Source organism: Orbicella franksi, chromosome 12 (assembly GCF_964199315.1).
Source record: "Orbicella franksi chromosome 12, jaOrbFran1.1, whole genome shotgun sequence".
Taxonomy (NCBI): Eukaryota; Metazoa; Cnidaria; class Anthozoa; order Scleractinia; family Merulinidae; genus Orbicella; species Orbicella franksi.
In genome coordinates, this window is record NC_138156.1 from 26,420,944 (window position 1) to 26,437,011 (window position 16,068).

General features: G+C 40.1%; 2 protein-coding genes across 2 annotated transcripts; one reads left to right on the plus strand and one right to left on the minus strand.

Moving 5' to 3' along the window:
- Positions 1 to 934: 934 nt before the first annotated feature.
- LOC145463146 (putative aminopeptidase PLBD2) lies at positions 935 to 13,324 on the minus strand. The gene is made up of 11 exons (XM_081446867.1): positions 12,325 to 13,324; positions 9,780 to 10,023; positions 8,525 to 8,613; positions 8,012 to 8,229; positions 6,891 to 6,982; positions 5,763 to 5,923; positions 5,540 to 5,552; positions 5,111 to 5,262; positions 2,972 to 3,124; positions 2,091 to 2,250; positions 935 to 1,283 (listed from the first exon to the last, which is right to left on the minus strand). Exons 1-11 carry the CDS (start codon positions 12,510 to 12,512, stop codon positions 1,122 to 1,124), a joined length of 1,632 nt encoding a protein of 543 aa, XP_081302993.1. The 5' UTR covers positions 12,513 to 13,324; the 3' UTR covers positions 935 to 1,121.
- Positions 13,325 to 13,722: 398 nt separating this feature from the next.
- LOC145463149 (uncharacterized) lies at positions 13,723 to 15,370 on the plus strand. The gene has a single exon (XM_081446869.1). The coding sequence runs from the start codon at positions 14,203 to 14,205 to the stop codon at positions 15,364 to 15,366; it is 1,164 nt and encodes a 387-aa protein (XP_081302995.1). The 5' UTR covers positions 13,723 to 14,202; the 3' UTR covers positions 15,367 to 15,370.
- Positions 15,371 to 16,068: the final 698 nt, after the last annotated feature.

A 16,068-nucleotide genomic window follows, 5' to 3' on the forward strand; every position in this document is an offset into this window, starting at 1 on the left:
CAAGGTTATAGCTTCAGATGGGACCCCAGCGGGGATCTACACTTGTGGCACATCAAACCAGTGTTCATTCGTCACCCGGTAACGGGAGAAAGAATTTGGTTCAACCAGGCGTATAATCACAATAACACGCACGAAAAGGCCAACCCAGGATTTATCGGCACTGATATCCCGGATGAAAAAAATGCCTCGCAATACTCCGGCGACGGAAGTGAGGTCGAACCGGAAGTGCTGTAACTCTCGCGGGCAGCGGCTTGGGCATGCGCAGTTGGTTTCAAGTGGCAAAACGGTGATTTGCTAGTGTTGGACAACTTGGCTGTTGTGCATGGAAGACTTAGATTTACGGGTAACAGAAAGATACTTTTGTATTTGACTGTTTAACTGGAAGAATTTGTTAAGATGACAAAAGAAAATACGTGCTTCCCGGCTGAAGTGTGTAAGAACCAAGGATTTTTAAATCCTTGCCGATGAAGAACTCAGTCAAAATGCGTTTTGTGATGCTATCGTTATTAACTCTTGGTTTTGCTGAATTTTCCAGATTGCGCATCGTGTTATCAGCTCAGTCCTGCGTGTTTGGATATGCAAGGAAACACGGTCTCTCGTACTTGTTATTTTATTTCCCGGAGCCTTGGGTCGTGTGCGCTTTTGCTTGTAAAAGCTTACAGTAACACGTGCATCACTACTGAACGTGCCAGAAGGGGCGGAGGTCTTCATTAGCCGGTCTAAAAGCACGTTACGCATGTCGCAGAATTGAGCGCTCCTGAAGACACTTGTTACATAAAATTTACAACATCTGGGAACATCTAGTTGGCTCCTCTTTCTGACACTCTGTTTGTTAACGTCGCGTCCTTCAAAGGTGATATTAAAACATGTAGCCTTACATTACATAGGCTGATTATTTCCTGCAATAATATACCTCACAAAAAATATTTTAGAGTAGGTCAAAGATATAATTTATTTGCATTTTAATTTATCTCTACTTTTTCTGAAACTACAAAAATTAAATGACACGACGTTTCGAACTTTTTTTTTCTTTCTTTCGTTACGAATTATTATTTTTTTAATAAACGGCAACTCTTAGTAATGAGAATAAAAGAAAGGTTTACAGAGCGAGTGGCATAGCCTCACTCCCACGTGACTTTGACTGGTTCAAAGTCCCAGGCGTCAGGATGTCCCATGGGCCTTTTCCAACCTGATGTGCTCCACTTAAATACCGGCTGCTGGTCATGTGTTGGCCCGCTGACCGCCATACACTGTAATTCCTTGATCAACTCTGAATTGGTTATCTTTAAGGAAATGCAAAGGAGAAAAAGGTAAACAGACTCGTTCACAACTAGTTTAGTTTATAAAACCCCTAGCAGAAACTACATTCAGTAAAACAGGATAGTATTGTGGAAAATATTCGAGAACATTTGATAACCAATAGACTGTATGAAGAATGTAATATGCGACTATTTCCCCAACCTGATCCTTTTTATAGCTAACGCTTTAAAAAGTTCTTTTTTTCTACAAGTTTACCCATCCCCTTATCCAACTCAACAATTTATCTTCTTTAAAACCCAATAGGCCTTTTGCAGTCTTTGACAATTTTTTTTAACAAACTTTTTTTATATTATGGGCTATAACTTAAAGAATGCCTGAAAATATCAAAATGGCCAAGTTTGAGACCACTGGAATTAAAGAGTAAGTTTATACGACAGTTTGAATTTTTGGAAAATTTAGAGGATATCCATAGAAAATGTTGCCCGAGAGTAAAGTCTTACTCTCCAACATTACAACATTTTTCACACAAGTCTTAATTTTATAAAACTTCACACCGTCATAAAATCTCATTCTTTAATACCAGGGGCCTCAAACTGGGCCATTTAGATATTTTCGGCATGCCTTTTCCATTTCTGGCATTCTTTAAGTTATACAGTAGCCCATAAATTTATGAAAAGTAGGTCACGTGATGGCCTAGCTGCAAAGGGCCTATAGCGTCTTTGAAACTCGCATTGGTGTTTTGTTGCTCAGGCTTTCCGTCCTTGTCGATTTTAGCCGTTGGGCGACATTGATACCCTGGAGTTGTATTCTTGCAGATTATAAAGCCTCACCTTGGCGTCAATTCCACCCTCTTCTCTGTGCCCCAGTGCTCCAAACGGATACTTCCCATCCGCTGGGTTCAAGTCCGACCGAGCCGAGATAGCATTCTCTCCACTGTAGGGTGGGGTGCAGTTACAACGTGACAATGGGTCATGTTGATAATCATTGTACCTGGAAAATCACAAATCTCCGGCGTGAGTCTGAGGGAAGTACACTATCGGTGTTAGAAGCAATTGCGATGCTAACACCAAACGTCTTTTAGTCGAAAATGTCACTAGGACTTTTAGTTCACCATACTTCAGCCACTACAACTAAATTGAGTGGGAAAAAAACTTGAACTGCAATCGATTTCATACTGACACTTGAGCCCCAAATCTAACACTCATAGTTTCTTGGCCAGCATAAGCTTCAATAGCTTCAAGCAATAGTATTACATGTTTTTGGAAGTAAAATCTAAATCCATGCGAACCAACGTTTCACAGTCCATTGTACAAAAGTGAGGAACCGGAGATGGGGGTTGATTGACACACTTAAGACATTCAAATCAAAAGAACCTGGATATTTTTTTACCTAGAATTTCGCAACCCAACCAAGTTTAATATTGATTAGCCTGAGGAATACGTACATAAGCTTGCGTCGCGCAGTCATAACGACAAAGCCAACGAGAACGTCACCAAACAAAAGGTGTTATGAGCAAAACAATGGTTATGCACGTGCGTTATAAATTTTTGTACACCTCTTAGCCGTCCTCTACGAAACAACAACGTGAAATGACGAAGCTCTGCGTGTTTGGAGAACGTGAACCGCGATGAATAATCTTTCGCATTTTCTCATAATCATGAATTAAGTTTCACAAGCAATAAACCAGGCCGCGAGTTAAACAGCCTTGTACCTCATCAGTCTCATCATGCTTTCCATGTCAATGACCTTGCCATGGTCTCGCTTGAACATCTGTGCTCGAGGCGCACCTTCATAACTGAACCACGAGCCAAACTTCTCGTACCTTGCCCTGGCACCGCTTATGTTGAAAATGAATGGAAAATACCTGGAGAAAAGGATGTATGATTCAGTAAATATAATAAACAATCAGATTCTGAGCTTCAAATTTCTATCGCGTGATAGCTGACGATTTTGTGAACCACACACTCGGCTAGGCTACGCCCTATCTAATAGGACAATCACATGACTTTTGGAGGGCATATAGTTTATTTGTGGCCCGAGTAGCATCATTTGCGCCCGAGCGCGAAGCGCAAGGGCGCAAATGATGCTACGAGGGACACAAATAAACTATATGACCGACAAAAGTCATGCGATTATCATTATTATCAATACACAAGGCCAAATCGTACAAATTCATTTAATAAGAAAAAAATGTTTAACAGAGATGTAGCATGAAACTATGATATGAAAAGTTGTTGCCACAATACGATCAGCTAAACAAGAGCCGAATAAAAATCCTTTCTGTTTACAATAAAAGTCAAATATGATCTAGTTTTAAAAAGATTAATGACAATGATTAGCAAAAATCAAATGACTGTCCTCTAAGCTCCCGCCATTCCGCGGCGAACAAAATGAAATTACAACGAAAACTAAATAAACTCAACTAACTTCTCCGCATCTTTCCAAACGCCGTCCGTGTTCTGCCCTTCCATGAAGTATCGATTCAATTTCTGCATGTCTCCTGACTGAATGGACGATTTGTGTTTTGGTTTCGCATTGTTTTCTTTCGTAAATAGCTTGGCCTTCGCTTCAAACATTTTGTTGGCAGACATAAATTCGCTGTCTTGCAAAATGTTATGTTTCGGCTGAGTGGAGCACAGGTTAGATGGCGATGAATGGCCGCTCTAATTCCAGTCAATGCACTTGGAGTTAATGCTTGGCCTTTCTCTGTTTTCACTTCAGCGAAGAACTTTCGCAGAATTTCACTCAAGTCCGTTGCACTTACTGTTTTGAGATCCACTGTAATTTTTCTTTTCTCACACCATTTCTCGAACTTTTTTACTCCCCACTCAGTTGCTCTCTTGGTGTTTTTCGCTTGAGCTTTTTGCTCAATCTCATCCAGTTGCTCGTTGTCTAAGTCCGAGTTTTGACTAGAAAAAAGCTGAAATTTGGGAGTTCTTCCATTTTAAAATGAAATTTCCAAACGGCAAACGTTCACTACGCAAGCTGTTCGCACCTGAATGGTTTTCCCGCGTCAATAAACGTAACCTGATTGGTTAATATTCATCGGATGATGAACCGAGAACCAATCAGCTGCAGGGCCGTTAATACATTAACGGCCCGCTAGGAGTCATTTGCGGCCCGCAAAGCGCGTGTTTTCAAGAGGGCGGTTTTCAATTTGGCCGCGTATATTGATAATAATAAACAATTAGATTATGAGCTCGAGATTTCTATCGCGTGATAGTTGACGAGGGCATAGCCCGAGTCAATAATCACGCATAGAAATCGAGAGCGAAAACTGAATAATCTAATTGTTTTAGTATAAATCTACTGGTCGTTCAAAACTTTAACTAAATTCTCTTCATAGACAATTCGAAAACGCCAAGAGGCGGCTCCCAGCGGACACTGCTACGCTACTCACCATCTACAACAGAAGAGATAGTGAGTAGCGTAGCCAATCAGAGAACGGCATTCGTCATAGAACGCTAGTAGATTTACACTAAAAAGAATTAGATAGTGTATAGCGTAGCCAATAAGAGAACGGCATTTGTGATGGAACGCTAGTAGATTTATATTAACACTTGTTATATCTTTAAGAGGCGCAGCCCGCCAACGGAAATACGATGACCAAATGGTTGGGGCGCTGGACTCAAGGTCAATCAGTCCTGGCTTGAATGATGATTGCGTTGATCATGTTGGGAACACTTTTACGCGTGAGCAAGACGCTTTGCTCTCACGCACAGTGCCTCTCTTCTCCCAAGGGCAAAAATAGATAGGTGCGACCCGTTGAGGAAACATGAAATACGGCCGGGGGGGACTTGTACTGGAGGTTAGCCCTACAAATTCCTTTTATTAATTTATTTCCACTCACGGTAAGTTGTAGCTTGCCCAGTAAGTGTTCTCCTGCAGGTAAACAGACATATCTGCTACTTCTATGATGCCAGGCATCTGCTCCAGGATCAAAAGGGTCCCTGGGTAGATAGGCTCGCCTGGAGTGAACTGCTTGTAATCAAGGACCATCCACTAAGAAAATAATAATAAACAAACCCATTCAGATTAGCTAAGGATAGTCAAGGTCATCACATGAAGAGGAAGGTTAAGCTGGAAAATTGTTAAAACTGAGGTCCTCGGAATTGGGGTTTCCGGCATTCTGAAGCTAAGTCTGCGTGTTACAATGTCTCATTTCTTTAATCTAGGGGGTTTGACTGAATTTCCTACACCCCCTAGAACTGCCCTAGAAATTTACTTGCTACTCTGCACATTATGGATAAATCAAACACAACACAGACGTCTTACTAACCTCGTTATTGTAGCTGTGGGACACATCCAAATACAAAAAGAAATAAAAAGATAGGAATTATTAGTATTTTGTACTATAGCTATTAGCATTGTCTGGACACACATGCCGACAGTTAAATGTCTATCCGCTTCAAGGTGTTCTGAGTTGAATGCAGAAAGCAAACGTCTCAAAAACATGGAAAGTTGTACATGAAACAACTGAATACTTGAAACACAAGACTTACGTTCCACTGTTGTGCTGTGAAAAGTAATAAGCCCATTCTACTGTGGTGCGTGCCAATCGATTAGCTACAATAGAGCGTATCCACTCTAAGACGATTCCTCTCTCCACTACATACTTCCACAGGTCAGGGTTACTGTTATCAATGGTGGTTTCTTGAGACACCTGCGATAAAAAGGAGTATTAATTCTCCTAGGGGGTACTCCGACAAAAATCGGGTAGGGTTGTGTGGCCTGCTTCCCAAAACCCTTATCCTATTTAAGACCAAAATCTGCGATTTTCCCCACTCCATCTGTGATGTGACCAAAAATTTGACACCCTATTTAAGACCCTGTTTCAGACCTGTCTCATAATTAGTTACCTAGTTCAGACCGATGTTAAAGGCATCGTGAAGGGCTTTTGTTGCTGGTCTTATTGATAATGAGGAAAAAGAAGCTTCTTCTAAATTGAATTCAAGACAAGAACTTGTGCAAAAGCCATACCCTATTTTAGACCAAAATGACCAAAATCGATACCCTGTTTCTGACCAAAACAGGTGAAAAACAATATCCTTTGGGGCTCATACCGTAGTAAGAGATTCATTATCAACCTTATTTTTAAGATCTAAATCTTCCTCTACTCAGGGTTATTTTACACCTTCAAACTATGACGACTGAAAAGTGCATGTGCATCGTTTCCAAAGCAACTAAATCAACAAAAGAACCTAACTGTATGCCAAAATCTAATATATCAGTAATAGAGGAAATACATAAATAAATAAATTTATTGTATAGTCAAAAAAATAATGCAGAAAGTTACATAGTACTTTTATCTACAAGGCCATAAGTAATATTTCAAATGATTGAGCAGAATAGTTATTTTCTAAATTAAACTAATCAAACTGTGAAAGACTGCATGCATTTTGAAAGCCAATTAAACTAAAATGTGACATTGTTGGGATTTGTCAGAAAAATCTTCTTGAATGTTATATTAAATTTGCATGTTGTGCACAGGATCTGTGAAGAGTGAATGACAGAATAGTAACAAAGATTTTGTAACTGCACTGTTATACAGACATTGCGAGAGTTTGTTCAATGATCAATTAGTATATTAATTAAAAATATTTGCGCCAAAATGTTTCATGTATACTGACCATTCCACTGCTTAACATGTAAAAGTCATCCAAACTTGCCATAGTGCCAGGGTAAGAAGAGAAACTCTGCTTTCTTCCAGGAATAATTTCATCTGAAAAATATATTAATTAAAATAAACTGGTCATCAAAGATTTTTATGTCACTACTGCAGAATTTGAGGTAGTAGTAATAAATAATATTTTCTGACAATTCACCGGCAAAATTAACTAAAACACAAGACACTACCACCACAACATTTCTTTGGGAAAGGAATTAGTTTATTTCCAGTACTGGGAAACTTGAAAGCAAAAACTAATTAAAACCTGCAGAAACAAAACTTCACCCAGTTTAGGGTGGAAAGGAAGGGAAGAAAATAACTCGTAAAATCAAAATCCATGAACTGGTCTCAATATCAACTGATATACACCGTCATGTACCATGCCATATATCCAATATCCGTCAAAAAGTACATAGGTAACCCAAATTACACAATAGAACGTCTAGCTCTTAAATTAATAATTTTTAACTGGGCTAAAAATATAACATTAATATATAAAGTTGCCATCTAGGATTGATGTAAATGCTCTGCTGGGTTGGGCTCAAGGTTTGTTAGCGTCGTTAGAACTGGAAACAATAAGACATTCTTCTCACAGTGCCTCTCTTCACCCAGGAAATAGAATGTTGGGTAGCAACAAATCACAAAATGCTTCCAAAGGGAAACCTCTGTAGTCACATCACACTACAGAAACCGCTGCTCTGATAAACCACCTAGTGGCTCTTAGAATTAAGTGGAATCCTAATGTTTTGAACCTCCAGTTAACCCCCAGATATTTGGAACCAAAAGTACTTTCCCTTCTCTCAGTTGAACAATGTAATTTAACCCTTGACTTCAAAAACTACCCAATTTTTCAAACCAATTTTTGTTTCCCTTGGAGGTTACAAAAATCGGGATTCCACTGTAATTTAACCTTTATTTTTTTCATCCAACCTGCAACATATGATACTAGCTCTCATGAAAATTTATTAAGACAGTGAGTAATCATAAATATGTAAATTACCATAATCTAAATATTGAATGTGACTTATGTGTACATTGTATTGTTGCACCCTGAAATATATTTTTTTGTCGAACAGCACTCACCTACACTTCCTCTCACAGTCACTCCAATATCATACAGTTTAAAAACTCTCAGCAACTCTGCATAAGATGTCCAAGTGACATGAGAAATGTACAGGTCTTTGTTGCCTGGCAAAACTTTAATCAGTGCAGAACAGGAACCTGAGCCAAACACACGGCGGACTTCCTTCTTTCCTAAAACCTGCTCCAGATCTTCCAAGTCACAGTCAGCTTGCATCAGACTTAACAATTCCAACCAACAAAATTCAACCAAAGAAAACTAAATTACTAAGGAACAGACGGTCTTTAGCCCTAGACATTCAACACACACTCACAGTTGCAAGTTCAGCAGACAGGGCACTACATATTATAATGCCACCTGTAAGGTTTCTCAAATTATAAATTTTTTCTGGTCATTTCTTAGCTTCATAACTATGCATGATTTCTGATAAGCAGTAAACAAAATGAAAGTGATCACTGTTTTGAAAACAATTAAGTAGCAAAAATAAATGATTTTAAATGTTATAGCATACTCACAGGAATCCAAAATCATCAATAGGAGGAATAGATGTATCGTGGAGATAACCTTGTTTAATTCCTTCAAACTGCTCAAGGATCAGGTTTATCTGTTATTATGATATATTACTGATTTAATAATTAAGAAATGCTTTCATGTACAACACAGATTAGTACCCATTCAGTTCTTAACTCATTTTTATACCAGTGGGATCTAGTAGTCATATACAATAACAGATACTTCCTTTATTAACAATTTGTTGCAGCCATGACTTAATCATTAATTTATAAATAATATACCAACAATTAATGAATAGGTAATATCAATTGTGAGTACCTGGTATTCATAGACAGTCATATACCCCAACATGTTAATTAATCTTGAACTTTTAGGTGGGGGAGGGGACAGGGGGGTCAGAACCTCCTGCTTCCCGTACCCTGCTCTCCCACTTCCCGTACCTTTTTCTTCCAACTCCCGCCCATCTTGCTCCAGTCCCTTATGGATAAAGAGACTCAAAACACATCCTTGTCATTTAGCTGTGCACTCCTTTATTTATAGGCATTTCCTTTTGCGTTTTTCCTTTGTTTTCAGCCTTGCTCCTCTTACTCACGTCTTTTAAAACCTTAAGCAATAACATTTCATGTCAGTAAGCCTCAGTTATTTAGCCCAAGGACGAATTTTCGTTTTTCTGTAGGCCCAGAAGTCTCAAAATAGGCTAAATGTAAGTCAAATAACATTTTGGGTTCTTGTTTTTGAAAGTATTTTAACGCTTAAGAAATGATTCCTGCCTTCTTAGAACTCCTGCTTCCCGCGTTTTCCTCTCCAACTTTCCGCCCTTTCCTCTCCTGTCTCCTGCCCCTTATTCTCCCAGGTTCCCGCCCCACAGACGCACCCCCTTTTAAAGGACCTTACATTTTAATGAAGTGGTTGAGAAGTAAGGTTAAGTCTGCATATGAGCCAAGTGGCCCATCAGGTCAGAGCTTATTGCCATTTCTGTAACACGAAGCAAGTTACTAGGAGTATTTCTACTCCTCCCTGGATGGAATGCTAGCCCATCATAAGGTTATCCCCAGCATTAAGTTTGCTAGTACCCATTTCAACACCTGGGTGGAGAGAGGAAGTGTGAGAATAAAGTGTCTTGCCCAAGTACACAATGCAGAGCAGGGTTCGAACCCGAACTGCTTGATCCAGAGACAAGTGCACTAACCATGAGGCAACTGTGCCTCCCGTAAGTTGGTTGAGTGGTAAGTTAACTCATAAATCTAAAGCGCTCACCTGGTACCAATATTCATCTTTAGGGTTGCTAGTGATTTGCTCCATCATCCACTTTAGATTTTCACCAAGGAATTTACCCAGTTTTATGCAGAAGTCAGGGTCAGCATTGCAGTAGCCAGCCAGGGTATTTTGATAGCTTTTGTACATGAGTTTTGCAGTGAGCACTCCCTCTGCCATCCCTGCTGCCATTGCTTGTGTCTTATCTGGTAATGAAGCATTTGAATGTACCTCCAGGAAAGACCATCTTTTGTAAAAGAAAACAAAGAAAATGAACATTAATTTAACTCAATAATATAAGTCACTGAAAGTAGTAAGGGAAGGATCATTGTCTTTCTTTAAGGGAGGGGGGGGGGGTGGTTGAGCAATGTTCTAGGGCATTGAATTTTTTTCTCACCTTTAGGTTGTGCATGATTTTTCTTGGAGGGCAATAGCTAATGTGCAATAACATCAAAAATCAAAATAATGTAAGTAGAAAGCACTTGCTTGATTTTTTTCCCAATGCTGCCCCTTCCAGGAATTTTTTTTTTGATTAGTTTTTGCTGTGCAGGAATTGTTTATTTCCTCAGCACCAGAACAATGGCTGACAACTTACGTTGGCTTCTGTTCTGGTGCTGAGGTATCCTGCCCCTCCTTGCAGCATTTTGTTTTGAAGCAGTTTTTGCTGTGCAGGAATTGTTTATTTCGGATTGTCCAGTCCCATCTCCCCATCCCCGTCCAAAAAATATAATGGTTTGAACCACTTTGTCTCATCTGATAGCTTTTGTTTTCTGACACATGACTACTTCCTCACATGACGAGGAGAACATCTCATGACGATGAAATCATGCAGATCTGTTTTGTTGCCTCTATCAATCACTTGTTGACTTTTTCATTTGTTTTTTTTAGCCTGGGTAGCAATTTGTGCGCGGCCAGTTTTTTTTCCGCATTCTGAATGTGGAATAAAAACTCTTTGTACAGGATACTCTGTAATCTTAATTTAAGATTTTTCGCCTTGCCTCAGCACCAGAACAATAGCTGACAACTTACATCGGCTTTTGTTCTGGTGCTGAGGTATATTGTCCCCCCCTTGCAGGATTTTTTTCTAGAGCAGTTTGTACTGCGCAGGAATTGTTTATTTCGGATTGTCCAGTCCCATCTCCCCATCCCCTGTCCAAAAAATATAATGGTTTGAACCACTTTGTCTCATCTGATAGCTTTTGTTTTCTGACACATGACTACTTCCTCACATGACGAGGAGAACATCTCATGACGATGAAATCATGCAGATCTGTTTTGTTGCCTCTATCAATCACTTGTTGACTTTTTCATTTGTTTTTTTTAGCCTGGGTAGCAATTTGTATGCGGCCAGTTTTTTTTCCGCATTCTGAATGTGGAATAAAAACTCTTTGTACAGGATACTCTGTAATCTTAATTTAAGATTTTTCGCCTTGCCTCAGCACCAGAACAATAGCTGACAACTTACATCGGCTTTTGTTCTGGTGCTGAGGTATCTTGTCCCCCCCTTGCAGGATTTTTTTCTATAGCAGTTTGTACTGTGCAGGAATTGTTTATTTTGGATTGTCCAGCCCCATCTCCCCCTCCCCTGTCCAAAAAATATAATGGTTTGAACCACTTTGTCTCATCTGATAGCTTTTGTGTTCTGACACATGACTACTTCCTCACATGACGAGGAGAACATCTCATGATGATGAAATCATGCAGATCTGTTTTGTTGCCTCTATCAATCACTTGTTGACTTTTTCATTTGTTTTTTTTAGCCTGGGTAGCAATTTGTGTGTGGCCAGTTTTTTTCCGCATTCTGAATGTGGAATAAAAACTCTTTGTACGGGATACTCTGTAATCTTAATTTAAGATTTTTCGCCTTGCCTCAGCACCAGAGCAATAGCTGACAACTTACATCGGCTTTTGTTCTGGTGCTGAGGTATCTTGTCCCCCCCCCTTGCAGGATTTTTTTCTAGAACAGTTTGTACTGTGCAGGAATTGTTTATTTCGGATTGTCCAGCCCCATCTCCCCCTCCCCTGTCCAAAAATATAATGGTTTGAACCACTTTGTCTCATCTGATAGCTTTTGTGTTCTGACACATGACTACTTCCTCACATGACGAGGAGAACATCTCATGACGATGAAATCATGCAGATCTGTTTTGTTGCCTCTATCAATCACTTGTTGACTTTTTCATTTGTTTTTTTTAGCCTGGGTAGCAATTTATGCGCGGCCAGTTTTTCCCGCATTTTGAATGCGGAAAAAAAACTCTTTGTACGGGATACTCCGTAATCTTAATTTAAGATTTTTCGCCTTGCCTCAGCACCAGAGCAATAGCTGACAACTTACGTCCGCTTTTGTTCTCGTGCTGAGGTAAGACGAAAAATCTTAACTTAAGATTTTAGTTTTTACGGAGTTACCTCCCTTTCTACATCTCATCCTGGCAAAACTTTGACAATTATGCAACTCTGCACTTTTAATACATTGACAGGTATAGTTACCGTCGAAATACATCAAGTAAACAACATGGAATTTATAACTAATAAGATAAATTCGTCTTACCCAGTGGAATTGATTTCGTCACGAAATTTACCCCAAGCCACCATCGGCTGGGACGAGTCATATCCCGCGTTTATCACCAGTTGGCCATCAGAATCAAACACAACGGAAGCGAAGCTCTCTTTTCCATCCACTTCAATAAGGCAGGCCCAAACCGGGAGCAAAAAGAGAAGAAGTTGCATAAACTCCATTGCTGTATATTCAGCTGACAGACACGCGGCCTTGATAGCCTCTCCTACCTCGGACTTGTCACGAGATTAGAACCCAGCTTTACTCTTCATCCTTAGTGAACTCTCGGTGCTGACCAAAAGGAGCGCGGCCTCTGGGGACGAGAACGTGTCGTATATTTGTTTAAAAAACAAATTGACGTCAGATTTTTATGCGTCTGTCCTGTTATTGGTCATGAATTTTGTCATAACATCGTGAAAGGAGCTGTAGATCCATTCCGAGTGGATCCGCAGACTACCTTGACAATGTTATGACGAAATTCATTGTCAATAACAGGACAGACGCATTAAATGTGAAACCAGAAACTGCAAGGGACCGCATATAGACTGCGAGCAGTCTCTCTTTTCCTCAAAAGCCTTGGGGAAGAACGCCAAACAACTAAGTGTGCGAGCGTGACTGTGAGCGTGACAGGCGGAATCGCCGCTCGCACGTCACGCTCACAGTCACGCTCGTAAGCTTACTTGTTTTTCGTTCTTCCCTACGGATTTTCGATAAAAAAAGAGACCGCTCGCAGTCTAGACCGCATACGAAAAACGCTGCTAACGCAGGATCTACAAGAAATCTCAGCCAAAAAAATATGATGACAAACAATAGACTGCAAGGCTGATACTCCGCGAGAGACGTTTCGAGACACCAACATCGGAGGGCCGATAAAGCTGGATCGCAACAGTGGACATCTGTTTCGTCCTTATTGGGACTCATCAGCACTGTGTAGCGAAGCTATGTAACGCCATGCCTTGTTTTACATATCTTCGCCACACAGTGCTGATGAGTCGCAATAAGCAGGGGCACCCAACGACCGTTTTCTCTCTAATGCTGTTAGATGCTGTTTTAGGCTATCTGGAGTACTTTTAAAGCTCTGTAGGTTAATTTTAGGTTGCACTAAAAAATTTTTATCTGTTCGGATATTCTAGGGGAACTTGAGTATTCTCGAATTTATTAGGGCTTTTTTGTCCATTTCCCGAAAACCTTAGGTCTTATCGCCTTTCCGAAAATGATAGCTGACCTTTTTTCGGTACTCAAAACGACATTTTCAACAGTCCGAAAACAACAGACATTAAATTTCTCATATCACGAAAGTTCGAGGTGCCAATTCTCTCAAGAAAATCAGAGGGGATTAAAGGCCTTCCGAACAGATAATTTACCGAAACGATCCGTTGGGTGCCCCTGAATAAGGACGAAACAGCTGTCCACTGCTGCTATCGGCTCTCAATGTTGGTGTCTCAAAACGTCTTTCACGTAGTGTCAGCCTTGCAGTCTATTGTTTGTCAGACGCATTAAAAACTAACGTCAATTTTTTTTACGATAACAAATTGTCAATTTGTTCGCTCTCGCTCGTTGACGCATCGCATAAATTATAAATTCGTGTGTCCGTCCGCTTATTGACAATGAAAATTAGCCAATGAGCGCGCGAGAATTTCTGTGGTTATGGCAAAATAAATCGAGCCCAGTTTTACTCTTTTGTCCGTAAGGTCACGTGATCATCAACAATATGGCGCCTGGTCTTGACTGGGTTCCAGATTCGACCACGAACACCTATGAACTTTTGAAGGGTTTTGTTTGAATATTGAAAGCTTACCTTGTCTATTTCCTAAGGGATAGCGTATACGATACAATATCTGTACGAGCTGGGTAAAAATCAAGTTAATTGTCATGAGACTGAACGAGAGGTGCGTTGCTGAATTTTCTACTTCCTCCGCCCCAACCGACAAAGAGGGTTTCCTGAACAAGAAAGGCGAACTCAACCGAGGCTATCAGCGACGGTGGTTTATTTTGAAGGGCAATCTTTTGTATTACTTCGAGAAACGATCGGACAAGGAACCCATTGGAGTCATTGTGTTGGACAATTGCCACGTTGAGTTAGCGGAAAGCGGGGAACCGTACGCCTTCCAGATCACATTTGGCGGAGATGGTTCGAGAACTTACATCCTCGGTGCTGACACTTCGAAAGAAATGGAATCTTGGATGAGGGCGATCACCCATTCGAGTTATGAATACTTGAGAATGATGGTGGAGTCTTTTGAAAGTACATTAGAAAAGCTTACATCGGAGGAGAACGACCTTGTTACTTCAAGCTCGAGCAACAATAGTTCAAATTTAACATCGAACGTTTCCGGTGCTTCAAACTTTAACACTGTTGATACTGAAGAGGACAGATCGAATGCTGAGCCTATTTTCCACATGCCTGTTGCAACTGCTACAGAAGATCGCAGAGTCGGTAAAAATGATACACTTGATAATCTAGAATTTCCCAAGAGGCAAGATGGAGTAGTTGTTAGCAGTGGTGATGTCAGTCTAAGTAGAACAGACGCAGCAATCGGTAATCTGATAAACCTTGATGATGATGATGATGATGATGATGAGATTCCGATTCAAAATGAGTTCTCATTAGACGAAGGTTTCTATTTGTTCCCTAAACACTCCCCAGATCTTATGCCCCTGAGCTATTCTGATCTTGAACGGTTAGAAGACATGCATAATGAAGACTTGTTTAGCAGATTGAGTGGAAATGCACCATCCAGAAGTAAGGATGACTTTGACTTGATTACGAGAGTAAAGCGTGAAGCATTGCCACGGAATATGAGACCAAAATCTGAACGAAGAAGAAACAATGCACGCACAATGTATGAGAACATTCCAACTCCAAGTCTGGAAAGAGGACAACCTAGGACCCTGGCGAGGTCTTGGGCTCAAACAGATGAAAGCGTATATCTTTCAGAACACAGTAGTGTGTTCAGATATCTTCATGAACTTTACAGTGCCTCAATATGGGTGAAATGTAAAGAATTTTGGAAACATGATGGTCTCAAGTCATAGAGGTGTATTCAGGAATATTCCAACATCATAATGCACATAACATACTCTCTTACCATAACCATGAAAATGTGTTTTCTGACTGCTTGCATATCATGCCTCTGTCTTGAATGATTTCTGGTATATTTGAAATCAAGACCCAGCGCAATGGAATTGTACCAAGATTTTAAAACACATGTAGATTAGTAAACAATGCATTAGAAGCTGGGGCAGATACAGGATTTAGAGAATGGGGTTTGAGATGCAGACTTCTGAAGGTGTTCCTTTGTAGGGGATTCCTGGGGCTTCTTCCCCCAGAAAATTTTTAAAATTGAGGTTCTTGGAAATGGGATTTCCGGCATTCTGAGGCTAAGTCAGCATGCTATGATGTCTCATTTTTTCTTTAATTTAAGGGGTTTGACCAATCCCCTGAACCCCCTTTAGATCTGCCCCAGAGAAGGTTTTGCCAATAGGCAATTTGTATTCTAATGTCACTTGACTTCAACTACCAGAATTTCTTTGTTTTTGTCATGTTGACTGAGTAGTTCTCGTTAAAAACACAATCCAATTTCAAAAGTTAAAAAACGGTAAAAGCAAAATGAATTCTGTTTGTGGTCAAATTGTGACATTGTACCAATTGCTTTGTTTTGCTGTTCAGCAAAGACATCTGGCATTTAAAAATGCAATGTTTCAACATTTTTACATTGTTTGGAATGATCCAGTTTT